General features: G+C 43.4%; 1 protein-coding gene across 1 annotated transcript; it reads right to left on the reverse strand.

Annotated features, from left to right (window-relative positions):
- Nucleotides 1–1,249: 1,249 nt before the first annotated feature.
- Nucleotides 1,250–26,111, reverse strand: YWHAG (tyrosine 3-monooxygenase/tryptophan 5-monooxygenase activation protein gamma). Its single transcript, XM_027611704.2, has 2 exons — nt 25,804–26,111; nt 1,250–4,675 (listed from the first exon to the last, which is right to left on the reverse strand). Exons 1-2 carry the CDS (start codon nt 25,888–25,890, stop codon nt 4,019–4,021), a joined length of 744 nt encoding a protein of 247 aa, XP_027467505.1. The 5' UTR covers nt 25,891–26,111; the 3' UTR covers nt 1,250–4,018.
- Nucleotides 26,112–26,633: the final 522 nt, after the last annotated feature.

Genomic DNA, 26,633 nt, shown 5'->3' on the forward strand with positions numbered 1-26,633 from the left:
AACTGGAGAGAAATGCAACAGAGCATTTTATCTTAAGAGAAATTTAAGTGTATGAGGAAGTACTCTGGGCAATTTCCAGTCTTCTGTCAAATTCCAGGAGCCACCCCTTCGTTCTGCTGAGCTCTGGTGAGCCTGTTACATGACTGCTCTGATGTTGCCCGCGTGTGTACTGTGCTGTTGGTAAGATGTCGCCTGATCGTCTCTCTACCCTAAGTAACTCCTACACTGAAAGAGCTGTCACCACGTGCTGAATGGTGGCTGCCACTCAGTTTCTTAGTCTCCTGGCTGAGCAGAAACAGCCTGGTATTTGTAGGCAAGGCTCAGGAGGGCCCAGGACGGCCCAGGCCTGGGGCTCCGACATCGTGGGAACTCAGGCACATCCGCTGCTTCTGTATCCCCAGCTGTGCCCATGGTGGCACTCAGGGTGGTTCTGAGCGACAAATGAGCCAACATAGGTGAATTCATCCAGTACGCAGCAAAAACTTGGTTCACACAAATCATTATTCCTACAATGTGAATTCTGATTACCCCCAAAATTAAAAAGCCACCCTCTTTCAAATACCCCGCACCCCCCACCCCTTTGCTGGAGCACACCCAAGCTGATGGAGGAACGCCTTTGCCTTGGCATTCTTCCTTCCTATAGACAAATATCCCTCCCCACAGTGATCAAGGCAGAACACCCCCACACCCGGGACGTGATTCATGGGGGGGGTGCATTCTGACAGCTGCCACCAGCAACAGCAACGCTACTGAGGGCTCAGGCCACACCAGCTGAGGCTGCCAACCACCTCAGAGGGACTAGACGTAAGACCATTTATTTATGAACAGTTTTCAGCACAAAGAACCACCTCAACTAAGACTTAATGAGATCTCCAACAATACTGGGTGCCTCATTGGGAGACCGAACCAGGCAGACGACCCAGTTTCCATTTAGACCTACACCCCAAAGCTTGGAAGTTTCAGAATTTGCCCAAGGACCAAAAGGAGCCATAATTCAAACTCAGATCTGTGCTTCTCACAAATCATACCCCCTGAAAGGCCTTTAGAGAGCTATCTGAACATGCTCATTCTGTAGGAGAAACAATGGAGGCCCAAAGGTGCAATGATTTTTCAAGGTCAGAAAACACAGGTCTGACTCCCAGCTATAAACACTTTCCAAGACAGTGTTGTCCCTTGCCCCCAATCCAACCAACCCTTGGAAAGCAAAGGGAAATTAAAGTCATTTAAATAAAACTAAGTAGCACTGACATCAGATCTGTAAGTTTATTTGCTCAATGTACGACAGCTACATAATGACTCACATTCATGATATTCCATCACTGAGGAAAACTGCTAAGAATGGTCCGTGTGTGAAATAATTCATTAGAGAAACACGGAGTTGGAAAAATAATCACTGATTAGACCTTAAAAATAGTTCACTGCATAACATGACAAAAAGCACAAAGGCTCATTCAGAGAACATAGTCATTGTTCTCCTACACTGTAATAGTTATAATTTCACCATGACAAACACCAGACATTAAGATTAAGCTAACACTGGTGTTTTCTTTTGCTTCCCCCCCAGCCCAAAAAACAAAATATATAACTGCATGTCACTATAGCAACATCCAAAACAGATCAATTTGTTACGATCACTATTTGGTAGAGCAAACTGTACCCCCAAAAGGAAAAAATTAAATTAAAAAAAAAAACTTTAAAAAATTTGAAGACTTAATTTTTTTTGTCATAGGAATACATAACACCTACAGTATAAGTTAATAAATTTCAAGCTACTGTATAGAAATACAACACTAGCATGCACAATATTGTATCAATAGAGTAATGGAGGAGTGATCATTTCATTGGAGAGACAGTATCAGAGGCAAGTGCATTTCTTTAAAAATAAAGAAAAGAAAAGAAACCATTCAAGCTGCTTAAATATCAAGTCTCCCGTTCCCTCTTCATTTTTAGCCCTCAGGTATAATTGCATCTTGCATTATTCTAAAAAGCAGCCAGAGCCAAAGCTGAAATTTAAAAGAAAAAATAGGTTTTGTAATTCCAGTAAATCATTTCCAAAGGCTACAAGGAAGGACACAACACTGCTCACTGGACATGAAGATAAGTTAAGGAAAGCCCCACCTACCCACCCCCCCATCATTTCCCATCCATGGCACTGACTTTAGGCCCCAGTGACGGCACAAAAGCTATACAGCCCTCTTCTAGTTCTGCTAGGGTTCAGTTAACTGGGACTTTTGCTCTAGCATATGGAGGGAACCTTCTAAGGAAAGTCACGCTGGGTAAACTGTGCCATGCTACAGGGCATCACCGTTCTGTTCTTCACTGTCACCTGGATCCTGTCAAACATCTTCATTTCCCAACTGTAAGTCCAATTTTGGTAAACAGCAAAAGCAACTGTCAGTGTTTCCTCAATTACTACTCACCTCTCCTTGACTAAATAAACCAAAGGAATAGACAAAACAAGTCTGGCGTCATTACCTAGATCTTGGGAGTTCATACCGTTTCTGATCTTGTAAAAAAGGCTGAACACACACTCAACAGGTCATGTTTTCAGACAGATTTTTCCAAAATGAGAATGAAGGACCTAAGGCTAACTGAGAACAGATTTGTGGAAACAGCAATGTAGTTTCCTTCGATTCCAGAGCGTGCGTCAACCGTACAAGAGAGAAAGGACTCTCCCGCTTCAATGCTTTCGTTAAAAAGAAAAAAAAAATATTTAGAAAAAATCTTGGTCAAATATAAGTGATTTATTATCTGATAATGACTTTAGTTCATCTTCCGACAACAACTGCTTGGGGAAGGAGTGTTTTCAGGGAGGAAAAACAGACATGCTTACGAGGCTCCCAAAATTGGACAGAATGCTTATGAATAGAAGAGCTCTTCCTTTGGATTTTTCTACCAGTAAGCTTCTAGCACCTGAATTTCCACACACTGCACCACAAACTTCCTCAAGATGACTGCCCAGCTTCTCCAGCTCAACAGCGTCTCCACCCTCCCAAGAGCCACCAGCAGAAGGTCCAGTGGGGAACACTCAAGTGAAGAGTGATGGCAGCGTGATCCCTGAGGAAGGAGCTGTGGCAGCTTAAAAATCAGGAGTTCTCTGAAAATATCAACACAATAAATGACATACAGACCTGAATTTTCTCTATTTTTGTGGTGTTTTAACGTTTCTATTAAAGTGATTAATCATTTTTGTGGTGGATTTGAGTTAAGAGGAAAAGGACAAAAATCCCACAGCCACCTGCCAAGCACCTATTAACCAAAACCTAAAGTAGCTTTGAATTCTCCTCAGGCAAGTCTTTTGGCCTAGGAGACAGCGAACAGCAAAACCAACCTGGATAAGGCTGACTAAGGATGTAAAGCCAGAATGACTAGCAAAGAAAAATACACAATCAATGGCTTGATGTTACATATGGCTGTAATGTAGAAATACTGTAAACTGCAATTTAGTGTTAATACTGTCAGCTAATCCGAGACTTCAGGAAACTGGCAAGGCCTAAACCATAAGGATAAACACACCTCATGTGCCAAGTCTGTCAGCTTGGGATTTAAACTAGTCCATGGCTGGTCGAGTACACCCTGAAAAAAAACGCACAGCTAAAAGATGAGATAGAAAGTACCCAAAACGTAAGACGAGAGCGTATGTACATACAAATCCTTACTGGAACCACAGAACTTACTGAATGAGGGCCATCCCGTTTCAGTTTTCTTTTCGTCTTAAAACCCTATTCTCTAGCAATAAGTTAGATTAAAGACAGACAGCTCCACCTGCATTCTCTACAGAACAGTCCATACGCCAGTGTGAGGCTGCTATTCCAATACCAGCACAGCTAGCCTGACTTTCCACTAGTGGTATTTTGGCAAAAATGTCAAAAGAGGCAATCAAAGACAGGACAGGTCGTGGGCTTCTCCCTAGGAAGGTCGTCCCTCCCTTTCCCTCCCCCACCCGACCCCCAGCTCATGGGAAAAAATAAAGACTGCAGTAGTAGCATCAGCGGGCGCTGCCAGTCCACCTGGGGCCTTAATTGTTGCCTTCGCCGCCGTCGTCGTCTTGCTGATCGCTTGTCCAGAGCGTTAGGTTGTCGCGGAGGAGCTGCATGATGAGAGTGGAGTCCTTGTAGGAGTCCTCGTTCAGAGTGTCGAGCTCGGCAATGGCGTCATCGAAGGCGGTCTTGGCCAAGTGGCAGGCTTGCTCTGGGGCGTTCTGGATCTCATAGTAGAAAACGGAGTAGTTAAGAGCCAGGCCTAATCTAATGGGGTGAGTAGGCTGCATGTGCTCCTTGCTGATCTCATGGGCTTCGCTATAGGCCTTCTCAGAGGACTCCACGACGGTCGCCCTCTTCTCTCCAGTGGCGACTTCAGCCAGGTAGCGGTAATAGTCCCCTTTCATCTTCAGGTAAAACACTTTGCTCTCGTACTGGGTCTCACTGCAATTCTTGATCAGGTAGTTATCCAGCAGGCTCAGCACATCCTGACATACCGCTTCCAGCTCCTTCTCGATTTTTTCACGGTAAGCACGGACCATCTCAATCTTCTTCTCATTGCCATCTGCAGATGTCTTCTGCTCAATGCTACTAATGACCCTCCAGGAAGAACGGCGTGCCCCAACAACATTCTTGTAGGCCACAGACAGGAGGTTTCTCTCTTCGTTGGACAGTGGCTCATTCAGTTCTGTCACCTATGAGGAGGAGAGAATGAAGAATAGTTATGGTCCAGATGATGTTGCTTGGGTCAACCACATCTTCATGCCACTACAACACTAACAGATCCACCAGGTGACGAGAGCAATGGACAGAGTGGTGAGACTGTGCAGGTGCGTGGAAGGGGGACAGTTGGAACGAATGACAAAGAAGGAAAACACTGCAGCTGGATCAGTGGTGCCTGAACCCCTGCTTCTTCCCTAGAAAAGGACACATGCTTTTCACATAGCTGTTTCATTGAAGATCAAGTTGAGCTCTTAGATGACAAACCAAATTTGGATCTAAATTGCAAAAGGTCAATAGTTCTCTCCTCTAACATTACATACATACCAATCCCGGGGATTTTAAGCACAGATGACTGTTAGATGCCTCAGTTTTTTTGGCAATCAAACTGACACTTTCCTTCTAACCTTGTCTTGTTCCATCCCTTTTCAGAAGTCAAATTCAAGTTGCCTTTTGAGACAGGAGGTGGCTTTTCTGCTCTTGGGTTAAGACTATATGAATTACAAACCTCAGGAAGGGAAGTCAAAACTGGGGGCACGGGACTGAGTCTGAACACTGAGATATGTTAGCAACTGTGAGAACACATTTGTTGCACGCCGAACACTATCAGTGATACAAAAGAATGCAGAGACGAGCAAGGTACTTCTAAGCTGAAGTGGCCAAAGCAATTAATGCTTCCTTCAATATGGGCATTTCTAAGTTTCAATCTTCATCATCCCAACAATTAATCACCCTGAGGAAACTAAAGCAACGTCACACCAATGATCTATATTTTTATGACTACCAAACAACTACTTATAACAAAAAAATTAAATCAAGTCAGTAACACTACATTCACTTGTTACCTCATGCCTGTCATTATCAGAGCCATATACTACTGTCCACCACATAACACAGAAACTTTTACAAGGAGGCTAGAGCTTATTTTTTATTCCTAATCAGTCAGCACATTTTTATTTGTCTGGCTATTGTATCTAAACTGGTGTATACTCAGTGGCTAAGCCACAACATCAAGAATCCCAGGTCATCAATTATTTCAGAAGGACTAGATACTTCTCTCACCTTGTCCTCTCCTACCTTTGCCTCCAGTCATAACATGTTAAGTGTAACAAAAACTTCATACTTCTGCCTTTTGTTCTTCTCCCCCTGCCCAGAATACTTATACAAGTGTCAAGAACCAAGTTAACAGTTAATATGCACATCCTCTATGAAATCTTCCCCATCTCCTCCTTCCACCCCGTTAAAACTGGCCACTCTCTTTAATCCTCACTGATCCCTGTGTGGATCAACCATAGCATCTATATAACATTTGTTATTACTTATAGATATGAAGGGGGGCAGGGAGATATAATCCAAAGTGAAAGACCAAAACTATTTGGGGGGGGGGGGGTTGGGATACCAAGAGACTTTTTTCTGTGTGTGAAATCATTCACATTTAGTATGTATGGCACTTTCATAAACCGTGAGGCGGGGAAGGGTTATGCTTAGCACAACTGGTTGTGTAAATTAAATAGTATCTCTCAGGAGATAATTAAATCAGAACACAAATCAAATCATACTTATTAGTTTACTGCAAGCAATTCATTCTTTGAAAGAATTAATCATGCTTTGCTCACTAATTCCCACAATATATAGCAAATGACAAATACTCAAATATTTTTTTTAAAGATTTTATTTATTTGAGAGAGAATGCAAGCGCACACCAGTGGGGAGAGGGGCAGAGGGAGAAGCAGATGCCACACTGAGCAGGGAGCCTGATGTGGGGCTTGATCCCAGCACCCTGGGATCACACCTGAGTCAAAGGCAGACGCTTAACCGACTGAGCCACCCAGGTGCCCTATACTCAAAATATTTCCTATACTGATTAGCAGCTTTTCTTATGTTACTGTTTTACTATGCATTTTTGATTCTCCCATTATACTAAAGAATAAGACCTCTACCAGACATGGCCTTCTTGTGAAACAGACGGTAGAGTTGGGAAGACAGGGTTTCTGCACTACTGGACTTCAGAGCAGAAGGAAACCAGGACAGAGGTGCTTTCTGTTCTATGACCCTCGACCCCCATTCCCCTGTGGAAACACCACTTCTCTGGCATGAGGCAGCTCATATCATCTTACATCCAATTCTTTTTTTTCTCCCCACATCCATTTCTTTACATATTCTAGGCTTTGGAGACCCTCTGCTCAACCCACAGACCACAGTCACTCCTGCTGATTTCTGATGTGTATTCACCTAACCCAGAAGATGGGTATTCCCAGTCCCACCATTTACTAAGTGACCTTGAGGCAAAAATTTCATCTCTCTGGGCCTTGATTTTCTTTTCTGTTAAACTCAGATTTCTGCCTCTTTCATAAAAAGTTATTATAAGAGTGTATCAGATAAACGATAAAGTGCTCTTGACCCAGTAAAGTGACAGAGATGTGAGCAATTACTTTTGAGAATACCTTGAATGATTTTCCATTTTAATTCTCAGCATAAGAAGCCTCTAAATTTCTTACATAACCATCTGCTAGCTTATATCCCTGTATCAAGTATCGTATCTCCATTTCATCCTGTTCTCTCTTCTAAATTGAAATTTCCTTAGCTACCTTACATCACTTCCTTTCCATAAACTTTAGTTTCATATAGCCTGAAAAAACTCCCCAGACTGGCTTTCAAACAAGCTGAGGCCTTTGTAAGCCTCAGGCACGCATACCATAGGACTGCAGCCTATATTCACTAAATACCAAAGGCTGGCTGCCTCTAGTGCAACCTGATCACTGTCTCCAATGCAAAGAGAAGCCAGAGTGCCTCAGGCCATTGAGATCGATTTCTGGCCTTTCCCCTAAATCATGCTGTCCTTATTTCCAGAGCCAGCAACTATTTAAAGCTCAAATGACCTCACCAGTTCCCTATACTGCTGGGTCTCCTCCTGCTGCAAGTGAAGTATAGCTGCAGAGCCCAGAGGCATCATTGTGTGCTTATGTAAAGTCTACATAGTTGCCTCAGACAAACAGGAACATGGAGATTATGAAGTGTCAATATCACCTTTACGTACAGTAAACAACCACATTTGGAACATACCCAGATGTTCTCCGCCACTGAAAAACTAAGTTAGAGGGAAGAACCTTTAACTCTTAAAAAGTCTGCTCAAATCGGAGGGGGAGACGAACCATGAGAGAAGATGGACTCTGAAAAACAAACTGAGGGTTCTAGAGGGAAGGGGGGGTGGGGGGATGGGTTAGCCTGGTGATGGGTATTAAAGAGGGCACGTTCTGGGCGCCTGGGTGGCTCAGTTGGTTAAGCGACCGCTTTCGGCCCAGGTCATGATCCTGAAGTCCCGGGATCGAGTCCCGCATCAGGCTCCCTGCTCGGCGGGGAGTCTGCTTCTCCCTCTGACCCTCTTCCCTCTCGTGCTCTTCTCTCTCTCTCAAATAAATAAATAAAATCTTAAAAAAAAATAAAGAGGGCACTTTCTGCGTGGAGTACTGGGTATTATGCACAAACAATGAACCAGGGAACACTATATTAAAAACTAATGATGTGGGGCGCCTGGGTGGCTCAGTTGGTTAAGCGACTGCCTTCGGCTCAGGTCATGATCCTGGAGTCCTGGGATTGAGTCCCACATTGGGCTCCCTGCTCAGCAGGGAGTCTGCTTCTCCCTCTGACCCTCTTCCCTCTCGTGCTCTCTATCTCTCATTCTCTCTCTCTCAAATAAATAAATAAAATCTTTAAAAAAAAAAAACTAATGATGTAATGTATGGTGATTAACATAATAAAAAATTTTTTTAAAAAGTCTGCTCAAAGGAAAGTTTCTCTAAAAAACTTGAATCAGAATTTCAAAAATCTTTAAGATCAAAAGAACTTGTGAGAGAATCAATCTGTGATTTTTACATTAAAATAGAGATCCCAAAGGTACTAGTTTTGAAAGTCAAAAGATGGGGCATCTGGCAGGCTCAGGTCATGAACTCCCCAGGTCCTGGGATGGAACCCCACACATCAGGCTCCCAGCTCAGTGGGGAATCTTGCTTCCCCCTCTCCCTCTGCTTATGCTCTCTCTCTCAAATGAATAAATAAAATCTTTAAAATACATATAAAGTCAAAAGATAACTTTTTTAAGATTTTATTTATTTATTTGACAGAGACGCAGCGAGAGAGGGAACACAAGCAGGGGGAGTGGGAGAGGGAAAAACAGGCTTCCCGCTCAGCAGGGAGCCCTATGCAGGGCTTGATCCCAGAACCCTGGGATCATGACCGGAGCCTAAGGCAGAAGCCTAACGACTGAGCCACCCAGGCGCCCCCAAAAGTTAACTTTTAAAAGGAAAAAAATATGCTAATAGTGTCCAAGAAAAGGTTTAACCAAGATAGAATGAGAGAATTCAATCTGGGAAGATGAGAGATATGTATCTTCTGGGAAGGGAGGTAATTATTTTTCCAAACAGTCACTGAATTGTTTCTAAGAATGCAACACTTGTAAATACGGTCCCCAAAATACACTGTCCTGGCTGTTGTAAGATGTAGGAAGTCTGCATCCTCTGGCATGTCACATGTTCTGCCTAAAAACAAAATTAAGGTTTCTCTCTTCTCAATGACTAGGATACTAGCCCAAGTTCAAATTTCTTTTAGTGAGCTAAAGATAAACAGATGAGTAAAAAGACCCCCAAAGTCTGTTATTCTCAGATAGTTAAAGGACAGTTTAAGAACTGGAACTCCCCAAATCCCAGATGCTAAGGAATCAGATATTAATTAGCGTCAACTGTTTTCCCCTAAGAGTTGATGCAGACTTTTCAATGGAAGATTAGCAACCCTTGAGAATCTTGGAAAGTTATTTAGATGACTTTCTGACCCCAACACTTAGAGCACCCAGTCTTTTACAATATCCTCAACTTATCAAGAACCTTAAATTGTAATGAATGCAACTTCATATATTTGATAGCTTCTTAAATAAGAAAAAAACCTCCATCAGGCTTATTTTATTTAAAATCTATTTCTATCTTGCAAAAGCTTGTGTAGAAGTTACAAAATAAGGGGCGCCTGGGTGGCTCAGTTGGTTAAGCCTCTGCCTTTGGTTCAGGTCATGGTCCTGGGGTCCTGGGATCCAGCTCCGCTTTGGGCTTCCTGTTCAAAGGGGAGCCTGCTTCTCCTTCTCCTTCTGCACCTCCCCCCCCACTTGTGCTCTCTGCTCTACTAAATAAGATCTTAAGAAAAAAAAAAATAAGAGTTACAGTAGTGAATGTAAGACACACTGATTTAAGAAAGCTGAAAGTCTCCACAAAGAACTGGGTTCACATTCAAAAAACAAGACAGAGGGGATGAATAGGTGATTTTGAAAGGATTTTTAGGGTGGTGAAACTATTCCATATGATACTCTAATGGTGGATGCTTATCATTACACACTTGCCAAAATCCATAGAATGTACACCCCAAGTGAACCCTAATGTAAACCATGGGCTTTGGCTGATAACAATGTGTCACTGTAGGTCTCAGGACACTGATTTTTTTTTTTTTTTAAGATTTTATTTATTTGACAGAGATACAGAGAGAGAGGGAAGACAAGCAGGGGGAGTGGGAGAGGGAGAAGCAAGCTTCCCGCCCAGCAGGGAGCCTGATGCAGGGCTTGAGCCACTCAGGCGCCCCCAGGACACTGATTATAACAAACCACTGAGATGTTGATAGTAGGGGAATGCTGTGTGTGGGGGAGGGGGGCGGCTGTGGGCAGGGATGGTACACGGGAGCTCTGTGCTTTCCACTCAATCTCACTAGGAACCTAAAACTGCTCTAAAAAAAAATAGTCTTGTAAAGAAAAGATGAAAAAAGGGGGGGACTAGCAGACACTAGGGATAACATTTGGCCCCATCTTGAATTTTTTTGTGCCCCCTAATCACCTGGAAGTGCCAAGAGAACATGAAAAAGATAAACACAGTGATTGCTATATATGAACACCCTATACCAAAAACAGAAAAAATAAGATGACAAGGTGCAGGATGGGCATCAGTATCCACATAATGGGCACATTATCTATATACTGTACAGGCAGAGGAATAAACCACCAATCAGACTGGCAATACCAAAGTCTTGTGACTTGTGTGAAGGTGATGGTGTCAACAGCACTCTCATCCACGGTGGGAAACTAGAAACCGGTACAACCTTTATGGAGGACAATCTGGAAGGGACTAACAAAATTACAAATATTCAACAACCTTTTGACTCTGCAATGCCCACCCCTACCCCCGTTTTTTAAAGTAAGCTCTAAACCCAACGTGGGGCTTCAACTCACAGCCCTAAGATCAAGAGTCATACACTGCTGGGACTGAGCCAGCCAGGCACCCCTCTGCAATTCCCTTTCCAGAAACTGATTCACTGCATTTTTGCTAACAGCTAAAGCCTGGAACCACCTAAGTGGTCTTCAGCAAGAAACTTGTTAGGGGCGCCTGGGTGGTTAAGTGTCTGCCTTTGACTCAGGTCATGATCCCAGGGTCCTGGGAACGAGCCCCACGTTGGGCTCCTCGCTCAGCCGGAAGCCTGCTTCTCCCTCTTCCCCTGCTTGTGGACTCTATCAAATAAATAAAATGTTTAAAAAAATTATTTTTAAAAAAAGAAACTAATTAAGATTATGCCACATCCATACTGTGGAATTCTTAGATAGCCATTCAAAAAGTATGTCTTCTCAGTGTACTTCTAGAAAGGTGTGAAAACAGAGTGGCTGGGAAGCAGTCAAGATTGAGAAGACTGAATTTTGACCTGTTACAGTACCAATTCAAACAAACCCACTCCATAATTCACCCTGATAACTGTACCTACAATTAAAGTTTAAAACCAATTTTGAGAACCAAGTTAAAAAAAAAAAAAGCCCAAAGGCAGTAATGTATTTGGTGGAGAGCCTGCTTCTCCCTCTCCTTCCCACTTGTTCTTTCTCTCAAATAAATAAACCTTAAAAAAAAAAAAAAAAGGTAGCACCATGTTCCTGAAAATGGCGAGTTACCACATGACTCAGCAATTCCACCAGTAGGTGAGTACATACAAGAGAAATGAAAACACAATGTCCACACAAAAACTTGTACACAAAGGTTCTCAGCAGCATTCCTCAAAACAGCCAAAAGCGAAAACAATCTAAATGTCAACTGGTAAGCAGACTAAATTAAATGCAGTATTATCCAAACAATGGAGTATTACGCAAGCATAAAAAGGAATGGAATGGGGACACAGGCTACAACATGGATGGCAGTGAAGACGCTATGCCAAATGAAAAATGCCTCTCAGAAGAGACCACATACTATAGGACTCCAGTGACAGGAAATGTCCCAAATATCTACAGAAACACAAAACAGACTGGTAGTTGCTTAGGGTTGGGGAGTTTTGAGGGTAGGGGAGTAGGCAGTGACTCCAAATGAGTACAGGGTTCCTTTTTGGGGAATAATGATATTTATTCTAGGATTCTGATCCTGGACCAGCTAACACAACCCTGAAATGCTAAAAACCACTAAACTATACACTTTTAATGGGTGAACTGTATAGTATGTGGATTATATCTCAATAAGGCTGTAAAAATAAAACTGCTGCACTACACCATAGGCTACACAGCACTTTCACACACACCAGCAATTAAACATTAACTCATGTGTGTTCAAGGAGTTCCGAATTCCAAATACTTCACACTTCGTAATACGTGGGCCTATACAAAGTCACTCGTCACAGAGCACAAACCTCTAATAATTAATTCTCCTCTTGTGGTTTCCAATAAACTCCTATGTAGTCTGATGTATGTTACTATTTCTCATCTCCTCCCCCAATATGAGAACGAGAGTACTGTGTAGGTTTACTGCTCGGGTATGCTTAAGCAAATCTGAAAAGGGCTAAGAAATTTATGTTCCCTACCACAAGTATTTTTCATTGTAAAGCATTCGATCCTGCCACTACTGGGGCAGGGGTAACAACAAGGAGAGAAACATACTGAGATTATGTACGTAATTTCCCAAAGTACAGACAATCCACACTAATAGCAAACCACAGTTCCTTCCCCTCCTACAGATCCTAAGTGAAGGTCTTCCACCCTCTACTTACACACCTGTGAGAATTCAGCCTAAATCCACCTTCAGAAACTGACTTCATGGGCACCTGGGTGGCTCAGATGGTTAAGCGTCTGCCTCCAGCTCAGGTCATGATCCCAGGATCCTGGGATCGAGTCCCGCATCAGGCTCCCAGCACAGCAGGAATTCTGCTTCTCCCTCTCCCTCTTCCCCTGCTTGTGTTCTCTCTCTCTCGCTCTCAAATAAATAAATCTTAAAAAAAAAAAGAAACTAACTTCATGGTACAACCAAGGTTATCTCCCTACAACTGCCATGTGCTAGCCTTAAGAATTTTATCTCCCAGGGCCACAATCAATTCCTCAAAACAGGTGAAGGCAGCCCTCCTCAACTCTTGGTCTTGTCTACTTACTGTTTCCATGATCTGTATACAACTCCCCTCACCCTCCTGACTCTCTTCCCGCAAGTAAGCTGCTCTGTCACTACCCTGCAGCCTGCTACGGAGAATACAAGACTTCAAAGTTCAGCCGGGCTACCTGCTGAATGCAAGCAAACAAATGAGCTAGTATTTATAATTGCTGCTTTTATCATAGATCTGTTTTGGTGGAGACAGGGGTACGCTCCCAGCAGAAAATTAAACAAGCTGGTGTGTATACAAGTGCTATATGAACTATGGTACACTGCTGCAGTTTCTTAAAATCAGCTCTACAGAGATTACCTATTGAGCAAAAGTCAGGGATGCTCCGAAACACCCTACAATGCACAGCTCAGCCCCTCTGTAAGAGTGAAGACTATGATCCAAATATCAATGGTACCAACGTAGAAAAACCCTGTGCCAAGTTATCAATGCTCAGGTCATGATACTCATTCTTCCTCATACTGCACACTTCCGTGCTCTCATGCTTTTCCAACCACCTAGACACACTTCCAGAACCCATAAAGAAAAATGTGTCATATATCCTTCAAGTCCTAATTCCAATACCACATACACTTCCTTCCTGAAATCTTCTGAAAAATTCTCAGGCAGCTCTAATCACTGTTCACTCTGTGTATGAGTAACTTTTACCTTGCATCTTGTATACTTACTTCTAATGCCTTGTACTGTTAAATGCATACCTTTTCTTTTCCCAGAACAACTGAAGTCCTTAGGGGCAGGTACCACATTGCACTCACCTATGAATCACCATGGTACCGAACAGTCACTTTTGAAATGTTTAGGTGACATGATGTATCTATCAAGCCCAGACTGTTTGCATAAGCAGCACTAATAGGGGGGCCTGGGTGGCTCAGTCGTTAGGCGTCTGAGCCTCTGCCTTCAGCTCAGGTCATGATCCCAGAGTCCTGGGTTTGAGCCCCACATTGGGCTCCCTGCTCCACGGGAAGCCTGCTTCTCCCTCTCCCGCTCCCCCTGCTTGTGTTCCCTCTTTTTTGTCTGTCAAATAATAAATAATATCTTAAAAAAAAAAAAAGTAAGTAGCACTAACAATTCCTCCCAACCCTGTATAGATCTCCTTCCTTTGCAGTATGTTTTGTAGCTCCCCACCCCTATCATCTGCACTCTGTCATGTGACTTCCTTTGCAGAGGCCTGAAAAGTGCTTGTCAATCAGAAAGGGCTTGCTGCTGGGAAACATCCATGGCCACTGCAGTTTCAACTAGCCACACCGAGGCTGGCCTAAACCAAAACTACTTGGCCAATCAACAGAACTGTGAGAAATAAGAAATCTTTTGGGTAATTTGATACAAACAAAAACTAACTTAACTTATATGCTCATTTTAATACCATTATCTTGCAGGGGCGCCTGGGTGGCTTAACAGATGGTTAAGCATCTGTCTTCGGCTCAGGTCATGATCCCAGGGTCCTGCAATCAAGCCCCACATCGATCAAGCCCCACATCGGGCTCCTGGCTCAGCAGGGAGCCTGCTTCTCCCTCTCCCTCTGCCTTTCCCCCTGCTCATGCTATCTCAAATGAATAAATAAAATCTTAAAAAAAATACTATTATCTTGCAATGTTAAATTCTGCTTAAATTAACTTCTGAAAGTCAATCAGTCTCAATTCATACTGAGATCTCAGTTAATGCCCTATGTCACTTTCCCCCCAAAGTGCTACTGTTGGGTGCCATCCGCCACAAATGTAATCATGAAAAGCTGAATTTGGGGGCCAAAGTACAAGACTTTTAAGCAAAAATAAGGCCACTTCAGTAGCCTAGATTCCACCCATGGCTCCAGTCTGATCCCACTAAAATTTTTTCTTTTTTAAGATTTTCTTTATTTGACAGAGAGACAGCCAGAGAGGGAACACAAACAGGGGGAGTGGGAGAGGGAGAAGCAAGCTTCCTGCAGAGCAGGGAGCCCAATGCGGGGCTTGATCCCAGGACCATGGGATCATGACCTGAACCGAAGGCAGATGTTTAATGACTGAGCCACCCAGGCGCCCCACCCCCGCTGACTTTCTAACAATTAGGACATTTGTCAAAACTTTGTAGCTTGCTGTTTAACCCCACATACCAGGAAAACACCTGATCGAATGTCTTGAAAAAATTCAGATATACTAATTCTAGCACTCCCATGGCTAGTAGTCACATAACCCTATTCTAAAAAGCAATTAAATCAAAATTAGTTAAAAATTAAACAGCTTCTCAGGGCGCCTGGGTGGCTCAGTCAGTTAAGCATCTGCCTTCAGCTCAGGTCATGGTCCCAGGGTCCTGAGATCGAGCCCTGTGCCGGGCTCTCTGCTCAGCGAGGAGCCTGCTTCTCTCTCTCCTCCCTGCTCGTGCTAATAAATAAAATCTTAAAAAAAAAAAAAAATTAAACAGCTTCTTATACAAACCCATACTTACTTCCCTTCATAATAATTTCCTTTTAGGCCTTTTCTTGGGCTTCTACAACTTCCCCTGGAATCAACGTCCTGTTCGCCTATGTCCATACCTGTGTCCAGATCTCTGGTTCCACTTCGATTATCCAAGGCTATTCCTCCAAATTAATTATAAACAATAGTTCAACTATCTCACCAAGTTTGACAACTTAACCCACAAATCACACCCCTAACTAACCTCCTTGTTCAAAATCACTCACCTTTAAAATCAAACTCTTACAACCTCCATCCAGTAATACCTGTCCTCACGCCTACCTACTAGCTCGTGCTCCTAAACCCCATCCTTTCTCTCTTTTCTTTTAGGCTTTATTCCTTTCTTCTAAGGTCCATCAATTCAATTATTTTTGTATGAATATAAACTTTCCTATTGAGGTGAGAGGAGACAGGGAGAGAGACATCAACCTAAGACAAGTCCCTGCACATTAAGGTTTTTCTAACTTCAGCAGAGCCCTACTGCCTCGCCATCCTTACTTCCTCTGGCCTCTTCACAGAAGAGAGTGACCACGAGGGAAGCCGAGCCTTTTCTTAGCAGACAACTGGCGCTATCACTGCCTCCTCCCTGTGTGCCAACCCAGTGTTTCCTCCCCCTCACTATAAGCCCAGCAGTCATTCTCTCCCCTCGATCTTCCCTCCTCCTCACCTGCTTTTTCCCATTAACACATCACCCAAGTTCAGGACGAAAATAAGTGATGCCTTTTATCTCATTTATCTCATTTCTTATTTCCTGCAAAATCAAGTTCCTGAAAATAAGTCTACACTTCTCAGCACGTCCTCACCTTTCATTCACCCCACACCCCACCACCCCTGCACCCAACTCAAAAAAGCCATCAACTGTCCTTCCTATTTCCAGTCCCCAACCAACGTTCCTTACATCTTCAACTTAAATCTCTGTTCCTAAATGAATCCAACACTGCCAACCACTCCCCCTTTCCTGACTCGCTCTTCCCTTCATTAGCATTCTCTCCTGGTTTCGGGCCTTCGTCACTACCAACTAATAGGCTCAGCTTCCTTATTCTGACTCCCAACTCTCCGCTTTCCCTAGGTGACTTTACTATGCCTGGTTTTAATCATCATGGATAGACAAGTGACCCCGAATGTCCATTCCATGAACCCCATAAGGTGGGCCATGTATTCCCCAGCTCTGGGACCAGAGCCTGGTCATTAAGTGGTCCTACAAAAATATCCGTTTATTCGATGAACAAATAATATTAACAGTGCTTGCCCTGTGCACAGTGCTGTTCTAAGTGCCTTGCACGTGTTAACATGTAGCTGCCTCCACTTACATGGCTCCCCAAACTCAGCTCGACTACAATGGAATTCACCTCGTCCATTATTTTTCCTCCCTCCTCTTTGTTTCCAGCCATCAAACTCCCCCTCAGACCTGCCCTCACTGTCCTTGTCCAGGTTCTCATCCCTTCAGACTTGACCCCCATAACAATCTAATCAGTCTCTCTCCCTCTGCCTCACTGTCCTTTTCAATTTCCAAATCTTTTCAGATCAAAAATCGAATTATGGTCCTCGTCTGCCTACAGTCCTTCCAGGACTCCCCATAGTTTAAGGAAGAACTCAGACTTCATGAGGCCTTCTGTGAACTGGCCCCTACTCACTTCTGTGGGCTCTTGCTAAGAGTACCGCAAATGCACACACTACCGCAGCACGTTCTGCTCCTAGACACTCTGGAACTACACAGGCTATTCCTCCTTCCTCTATGCTCTCCCCCTCCCTTCTAGCCCAACACCCTACTCCAGCATCACTTCTATACCAAATAGCCCCTGAAGTCCAGTGTGACTTCGATGTCCTGTTACTCTATTACTGCAATTATAGCTGTTTGAAATTTACCACACTTATTTTCCTTTCCTCAATAAATGGATCCCCTTCCAAAAATCTCAAGTTTTCCCGCAGGACCCTCAAATGGCAATAAACAGTAAAATGGCAACATATCCACCTAAATTACTGCTATCTCATTAAATTGGTCAGCTCCATACCTGTGAGCATGCATTCAAAGCCAGGGTGTCTGGGGCCAGACAGCCAGGATATATGCTTACTACCTACCCACCAGCATATTCATCCATCTGAACACCCAGCAGTATACTGACCTTAAGGCAAAAATGATTTTTTAAAAAATGTTTGGCAGGGGCACCTGGGTGGCTCAGTCATTCTGGGTGGCTCAGTCATTAAGCGTCTGCTTTCGGCTCAGGTCATGATCCCAGAGTCCTGGGATCGAGCCCCGCATCCGGCTCCCTGCTCCGCGGGAAGCCTGCTTCTCCCTCTCCCACTCCCCCTGGTTGTGTTCCCTCTCTCCCTGTGTCTCTGTCAAATAAATAAATAAAATCTTAAAAAAAAATAAAATCAAATAAAAAATGTTTGGCAAGCAACAAAGCCAAACAAAAGCAAAGTTGTTTCCTCACATCGTCCTCAACAAACCAATTGGGTTTTAGCTCCTTTCAGATTAGGGATAAAAGCCAGAAATAACAGAAGAATCTACCTTTCCAAAAATAAAACAAAAACTAAGGCAGTAAGAGAGGAATCACAGTTCTGTAACGATTGAACTCTTAACACCATCCATCCTCTGCCCCTTCATGACCCACCCAGGCTTTCATCCCCCCACCCCCATGAGAAAAGGCTGATGGTAGGCAGCACTTGCATTTCAACAGAAGAGAAACACCTCTGAAAATCAAGATAAAAATGAAAATCATCTGTCATCTGGATTAAATGATTTAAGCAAGAAACTACATTAGAGGTTGCCAAATTTGAATGTAGAGAGATCTTGCTGGTAACCTGAGCATTTATGGCAAATGAGGGGTAATTTTTGGTAAGAAGCCATCTTCCAAGATGGTAAATCCCAAGGGGGCCAACCAGTAGAAAGTACATAGATAAAAAACTGACTGCTATGCTGACAAATGGTGAAGCTGGTTGTATGGACACATATTCTACTATTCATCTCTACAAGTGTTTGAAAATTTCACTATTAGTGTTTTCTTTTTAAGTTTATTTAAGTAATCTCTACACCCAAAGTGAGGCTTAAACTCACCACCCAGAGATCAAGAGTCTCATGCTCTTCTGATTGAGCCATCCAGATGCCCCCGTGTTTTTTTAAAGGTAATCATTCCAACCACAAGAAAGCAACAAAAGGGAGATTTGCTGCTAGCAGTCAAGCTCCCTGTGACTTTTTCTTCATGTAGTAAAAGTGCCATAGGGTATCCTTGAATTTTGAACCATGTGTATGTAATGCCTATTCAATTACATTTTTCACTACTTTTAAGAAAACTCAGCACCTACTAATGATTTTAAGAACCTTAAAAATTATGCTTAGTCTTTCAGCAATTCCACTTTTGGGTCTCTGTTCTAATATATAAACTATGTTGAAAGCTTTAGCCACAAAGGTATTCACGGCACTATTACACAAAATTGGAAAGAGTATAAATGTTAAATAAAAGACCCTTGAAATAACGTCAAGAGAGAAGGCAAGGTACAAAAGCAAGCCTAATAAACCCTACAGAAAAAGACACGGTGGAAATATCCCTGCATGGGGAATTATTATGGTGATACCTGTTAATTTTCCCCCAAATTTCCTAACATCCTAAAGGCCAGACATTTTTGTCATCAGTAATCAGTCCCATTGATGACAGCCTTCCAAAAACCGGACCCCCTTAGAAAATAACAGCATCCTGGAGCCTGGGTGGCTCCATCCGGTTAAGTGTCTGCCTTCGGCTCAGGTCATGATCCCAAGGTCCTGGGACAGAGTCCCACATGGGGCTCCCTGTTCAGCAGGGAGTCTGCTCTCCCTCTACCCCTTCTGCTCATGATCTCTCTCTCATGCTCTTTCCTCAAATAAAGTCTTTAAAAAAAAATAATAGCATCCCAAAATTCAAAATATTCCTGAATATTCCTTCTCAAAACAAAACAAACAAAAAATTAGGGGCGCCTGGTTGACTCTTGATCATCCTAAGTTAGAGCCCCACAATGGGTGTAGAGGTAACTTAAAAATAAAATCTTAAAAAAAATTTTAAAGAATATTCCTTCTCTACTACCCAGTTGTTCCAACGAGCTTTTCCGTGCCTTGGGATGTTCCTTCCTGCTGTTCTTAGCCTATCTTATTCTCTCCTTGCCCGTCTGGACTGGGTCATTTTTAACTTAATAGAAAAAATCTAGTGCCTGAGGTCCACTTCTACTGCACAGATGTAGTTTAAAAAGACTAGATATAGGTCATATGTGAAGAGTGGAGTATCATTTGAAAATCGCATCTATCCACCAGTCCACCCATGTCAGGCAGGCCCTCCTGTAAGACTGTGCTGGCAAGAGGATAGGACCATCTGCATGGCTACTAGATCCACGCCGGGGCCACCAGGGCAGAGGCCAACTCCTCCACCTTTTCATGTTAGACTGCTACAAAAAGAACACTGTATTGATCTGAATGGTACTGCATTGAAACAATTCAGTTAAAAAAAAAGTTTAAGCTTATTTCCACATCCTTGAAGTACTGGCACCAAGAGACCAGTTAGATCCAGGTTATTTAAATATGGTAGGCTCAAGTGTCATATTAATAATTAATAATTCCTTTCAGAAAGCTCAAGAAATTGAAATGACCTATCTCCTCAAAACAAACCTGCATCTTTAAAAGCCTTCCTCTTGTTACCTCTTAGCCTTTTCTCTGCAGCCGCTCTGCACACTCGGCTGTGGGGGAGGAGGGCTAAGGGATTCCTCTCGAGCTCCTGTCATTACTTGTGCAGCTGCCCATTGCTGTCACTGTCCTATTCCCAGTTCTGACACCCCTGTTCTAGGAACAGAATTAAGAGGAGAAAGCTGACCCTACACCTGAATCCTACTCAGTTTGGCTTTTGATCTCTCCAAAAATAAGATCTTGCTCCAAGACCGAGTTTACTTGGAGATGTACTTTCGAAATCCCATGGAAAAAAATCTACACATGTGAGAACACACTCATTCCCATTTACCTACTCACAACCCAGCTAACACTAAGCAGCACATCAACAGTCTTCAACTTAAAGAAAAATCTCCCTCTGTGGACACACCCTTACAGGTGAAAAGCTGATGACAATTTGCCTTAGATTTCACTAGTTCTTTAGAAAGGAAGAAAAAAAAAGACCAATGCAAAGTCCTTAAGATTTAATTTTTATTGTTGCTGCAAAATCATGGGACCAAATCAATTCTTTAACCATTTATCTTAAAATTAAAGCTCTCTTTTGGGAACTTCTACTGATCACTTTTCATGGAACTGTTTTTTTATCCAAATTAATAAACAAGTAAAATCAAAATTCAAGGACCTCTACGAGTGCCAATTTAAAGTAAGATGATGTAAGGGCGCCAGAGTCCCACATCGGGCTCCTTGCTCGGCAGGGAGTCTGCTTCTTCCTCTGACCCTACTCCCTCTTGTGCTCTCTCTCAAATAAATAAAATAAAAATCTTTAAAAAAAATAAATAAAAATAAAGTAAGATGATAGGGTGGTAGTGAACCAAAATCATATTGGATACCTAAAATAGAATTTGGGGAAGACAACAGGAAAATGATTATGAAAGGAAAGACTACAAGGCAGCTGGCTGGCTCAGTTGATAGGGCATACGACCCTTGATCCTGGGGTCATGAGTTCAAGCCCCACATTGGGCACAGAGTTTACTTAAGCAAAAAAGACAAAAGACAGTGATTTATGTGTGATTTCTCCCCCTTGACTATTAAACCTGTAATATGGTCTGTGCTTTTCTTCGACATCCCATGGCATCTGATAGCAATACAGAAATAATCAGATGCCCGGCCAGATAAAAGGGTGAAGGCTGGTGATAATGGGAGTGAGACGCTCTTGGCAACCTCAGAAGCCCCCTAACGATGAATTTAACATCATACATAGGGGATTCCCATCAGTTTAGCATCCTGTGTTTGAAAAGCTCACCCTTCTCAATGTGCTGTACAGTGTTCATTAGAGGACCGTTGCCCCACAGCAGGGAAAGCATTTATAACCAAGTCAGAATTGGGGTGGAAAATGAGTCAAAGTAAGAACCCAGCAACATTTCCATAATCTCCAAATAGTTAATAGTTTGTTCCGATTTCAAATAAATTGTTCTTATTAATTTGGGGGAACATCATCTGGTTTTAAAGCTCTGTAACTTCTTAAATATAAGCCTAGCTAAAAGAAGTTTCTTTTTCCAATTTATGCTGAAAAGGTTCAGATGTCAGAAAACAAAGACAAAAGGGTGCCGATTACCATTGGCTGTGAGCTGCTGTGGTTACTTCATTATTGACACATTCCTGAATCAGTAATGTTTTGAAATCCAGCCAGCTACAGCCAAACCATCATCCCTTTTTAGAAATACCATTTTTTCATTTTTTCAACTAGAGATGACAGTTACACAACACTGTGAACGTGCTGAATGTTACTGAATTGTACATTTGAAAATGGTTAGTTTAATTATTACGTGACTTTTACCTCAATAAAAACAATCATTTTCTTTACTTTTTAATAATTTAGAGTTTGGCTTAATGAATAAATGTTTCCCAAAGGTACTAGGGGATGAAATTCTCCCCATGGTCTGCTATTAACCCAAAGCTCTGTAACAAGAATATACATTTAGCAACACCTTTTATGTTGATGTAATTCAAAAAATATAGAAAGGTTTTTTAAATAATTACAAAAAGCACTTAATATGTCATTTCAGTTATTGCAAAGAATACTACATAAAAAGCCAACTGTTATCTGTATTCTTTCCACCCCAAAGAAGAGAACAATTGAAACCACATGACTCAGAATAATGGCTGGCAAAACTCCACCTCTGAAGTCCGCAGAGGTGTCATTACTCCATTAGTGATAATGGTTATTGATCTAGCGTCCTGGAAGAACTAGCAGGAAAAAGAGAATATTTAAGATAGTAAGAATTTTAAACTATATTGATTCTAAGAGCACTTTTTTTTATAATTAAGATAGCCTTTTGCAGCCAGTGCCCCCTAACCCAGTCACCTCAACAAGATGAGTAGCCCAGAACCTTTTCTCCCTCCTGAGGCAAGTACCAGTAGCCTACTTAGCATATTAACTTCTGAAGAAGCTATTAGCATCCCAAGGACAAGACAGAATTGTCTAATAAGAAACATCTAGGCGTTCACTCCCCCTTAAATGGAAGACTACAGGTTTCTCTTAAAAAACTAAACTTCTGGGGTGCGTGACTGGCTCAGCTGGAAGAGCATGTGACTCTTGATCTCCGGGTCGTTAGTTTAAGCCCCGCACTGGGTATAGAGATTACTAAAAAAAAAATTAACTTTAGGGGCCCCTGGGTGGCTCAGTCATTGGGCGTCTGCCTTCGGCTCAGGTCATGGTTCGAGGGTCCTGGGACTGAGCCCCACACCGAGCTCCCTGCTCAGAGGGTAATCTGCTTCTCCTCTCCCATTGCCCCTGCTGTGTTCCCTCCCTCGCTGTGTCTCTGTCAAATAAATAAAATCTTAAAAAAGAAATGCTAAAAAAAATTACCTTAAAAAAACAAACTTCCCCCTTCCTTCTTCAAAACACTGCATGCTATTCCCATCCTGGTCACCCACACACAACTACCACTCTGCACATGTCCCAACAGTATTACTAGGGTAATTTCATTTAATGCAAATAAATTTAATCCCATCATCAGGATGATTTCAGCCTTAGAAGGGCACTCACTTGAGTGACAGGACTGAGTATTTTCTTTGTATCTTTCTGTACTTTCCAAATTCTCCATGATGAGATGACTTTTATAAACACAGGAAGAAACAAAGTTTTATAAATAGTTACTATTTTTGAGCACCTACTACATTCCTTATTTAATCCTCCCAAGTTTTTCAAGTAGATATTGACCTATTTTACAGATGAGGAAAATGAGGGTCAGAGGTAAGCATATTTCCTCAGTCACAGTAAACAGGTTTGAAAAAAGGTCTGCTTTATTTTACAAACTGTTCTTTCCTCCATACTCTGACAAGAAGCAGAAGTATAAATATGGCAAAAGAGAACTTTTCCAAATCTCAATGTAAATGTTTTGTAATGAATTCTCACTCTCTAACATTACGGAATATGACCCAGAAAGTCTTAATTTTTAAGGCTTTTATTAAAACCTGCCAACTTAATAATCTGCAATAAACCCAAGCATACAGCCCACCCCAGCACTATGATCAGAAGACATATTCTTGTTTAAAACTGCTATTTTTATTCCATTATTGTTCAATTTTAACGAAACAAATGTTTTAAAATACAAATTATCTTACACTCTTGTGAGTAAACTAGAAATTGGAAAATGAAGATGCACATCTAGAGGTCACTGATTTGCATGCCTAAAGGTAAATGAAATCCTTATTTTTTGGACCAACTCCTATCTGGTGAATAAGGTAAAGTGCTCAATTCCACCTGCTTATCTGCTAATTTCTGCATTACCTTGGACAAATGCCATTTGCATACTCCCTACCAGCCCTTAGGTGCATTGCAGCCTCTGTGTCATTGTGTGTGACATCACTGGGTTGCTATGGATATAGGTGCGAGGTCACTCACTTTCCTGTGAAACTAGAAATATGGAAAAATTAGAAGAGTCTAAATAGCATGAACTAAACATATTTCCAATACTGTTATCTATTAAACGCACAAGTTATCATTTGAGCTTTAAAATGTTTTAAGACAGCATCTGTGGCAATACATTAATACAGCAATACTCCCAATTTCAGAATCAGGGCTCTTCCTTAATGAGATAAAAATCGTTTTCGTTAATGTAGCTGGCTTAAATAAAAAAGCATCAGCATTGTTATCTTTTATGAAATAGCAAAGCTATTCAAGAATTAATCTGTGATACCTATATTGCTTCATTAAAAAGCTTTAACATGCAAGAAGATACACTCCTGAATTCACTTCACACTGGAAATGCATTTTCAAAACCTTTGTTACATAAGGCAGGAAATTAAATATTAAGATAGTAGGAAACCTTAAATCATTCATTAGATAATTCTCCATGTTTCATTTAATAATGCCCAATACTTGCCCCCTCCTCTAATATCAAACTCCTTGATAGCCTATTAGATAAATGTAGTGTTACTGACAAAATGGTGCAATACAGGCAGGAATCTGCATCCCAGACAAAATGCGACAACTGGCGATCAGCATTCTCTTTTCATCAGTATGAGGATGCGCTAGCTTTTCTTAAAAAAAAAAAAAAAAGCCTCAGATATACCTAAAACAAATTATTTTTTAAAAAAAGACTTTTTCTCCTTTAAAATAACTCCTCCCAGCCTCCACCCTGTCTAGGCTCTCTGCAATATGACAAATGCAGAATCTTCTAGAATGACTTGATACTGCCTCCCACCACTGCTTTGTTTGCAGTATCAGATCAGAGAGAATATTTTTTCAACTTATAGGAATTTCAACAGATGTGTGCCTATATTTAAAAAAGAAACAGCATGTGTCACAAATTGAACCAGTCAGCTAAATGCACAGCCTTTATTTTAAAGACAATACCTACCCTTTACAATACAAAAAAAAATTAGAAAAAAATGGAGAAGACATGTTGTGAACGATCAATGAAAAAGCTAACGAGACATACGTTCCCCTTGCCTAAAAGCAAGAGGATCTGCTTTAGGGTACAGAGAAAGAAGAGCCTTTTGTTAAGAAAAACGTGAGAGCAGCAAGGAGGTTTCGGTTTTGCACCACTGAGCCCAGGGTTTCAGGAAAGCCTGTATTTTTCCTGGGTAGGTTCTAAAGGATCCATCAGGGGAGGCAGTGGGGAAGGTTTGGGGGGCGGGGTGGGGGGGGAGTATTAGAAAACCAGGAGACCTGATGAGTGAATGGGAAAGGCGCCGCCCAGACACCAGGGAGAGAAAGAGGAACCGCATCCATGCGGTCCCCCGCCCCCACGCCCAGGCTGGGAGGAGGGGAAGTGGGGCACAAAGGATGTTCACGGCCCCCGCTCAGGTCCCCAGCGGACCCGGAGACACGGGGCCAGAGACCCCGCTCCCGAGACCAGACCTGCAAGATCCCGCCCCAGCCCGAGCCCGGGGAGGGCCGAGGAGGCAGCGCCGCCAACCCTGAGGGACGCTCGAGGAGAGGCCGCGTCACAGCCCGAGTCCCTATCGCTGTCGGGGCCCTCCCCAGGTCCCCGAGTGGGTGGGGAGAGGCAGCCAACGCTGCAGTCGCGACTGGCGACTAGTCCCCGAGCTGTCCACGCGAAGACCCGCGTCTGCGAAGGGGCTGGGGCGAGGCGGGGGGAGGGGAGGAGAAACTCACGTTCTTCATGGCCGCGGCCATGTCGTCGTAGCGCTCCGCCTGCTCGGCCAGCCGGGCTTTCTGCACCAGTTGCTCGCGGTCCACCATCTTCGCGGGCTGGGTCGGGCCGGGTGAGGAGACCGGGGCGGCCTGAAGGGCTCGGAGGGCGGCTACGACGCGGCTGGAGCCCGTGTGCCGGAGGGACCGACCCACGAAGCGAGCAGCTGAGGCGACGACGGCGGCGCGGAGGCTGTAGCTCGAGCAGCGACCGCGGGACCAGGCGCGAGGCGGCTGCGGCTGTTGTGCGTGCCGCGGGCGGACAACCCCCTGCGGCCCCGCCCACGCCGCGTGACGCAACCGGACCCGCCCACCCGCCCGCGCACCCCGCCCTGGCCCCGCCCCGGCCCTTCCGCTTCTCGGGCTTCCCCTCCCTAACTCAGCTCGCTGCCGCTTTCTGGGCGTCCCCCTCTTCCGCGGTGCCCTCCGCCAGTGCTCCCCGTTTTTCACTTCGCCCCGATTCCTGCACCCCAGTTTCTCCAGACTATGCTCCAAACTACCCCCCTCACACCTCCGCCCTGTCAGGCCCCAGCGCGTGGGCCCCTGGGAGTTGTAGTTCACTCAGCGGTGGCGTGATACGTTGGAGATAGCAAGGACAAAGGGGCGGTCAGGACTACATCTCCCAGTGGTCATAGCGCGTGAGAGGTAGAGAAGTGGGGGGGCTCTAATTCCGCGGCCGCTGGGGACCCCTGGCGGGGACTGAGGCTGCATCAGTCCGAGCGAGTGCTGATTCACCGCCCCGCCCCATAGTCTCCGGGAAATTTCGAGGGGAGGGGGCCAGGACCTCAGCCCTG

This window comes from Zalophus californianus, chromosome 10, assembly GCF_009762305.2.
Source record: "Zalophus californianus isolate mZalCal1 chromosome 10, mZalCal1.pri.v2, whole genome shotgun sequence".
Classification (NCBI taxonomy): Eukaryota; Metazoa; Chordata; class Mammalia; order Carnivora; family Otariidae; genus Zalophus; species Zalophus californianus.

Excerpts from the sequence above, each read along its gene's own strand:
- YWHAG (XM_027611704.2), bottom strand. The coding sequence starts at position 25,890 with ATGGTGGACCGCGAGCAACTGGTGCAGAAAGCCCGGCTGGCCGAGCAG. Across the intron at positions 4,676-25,803 it reads TGGCCGCGGCCATGAAGAAC|GTGACAGAACTGAATGAGCC; the intron begins GTGAGTTTCTCC and ends TCCTCCTCATAG.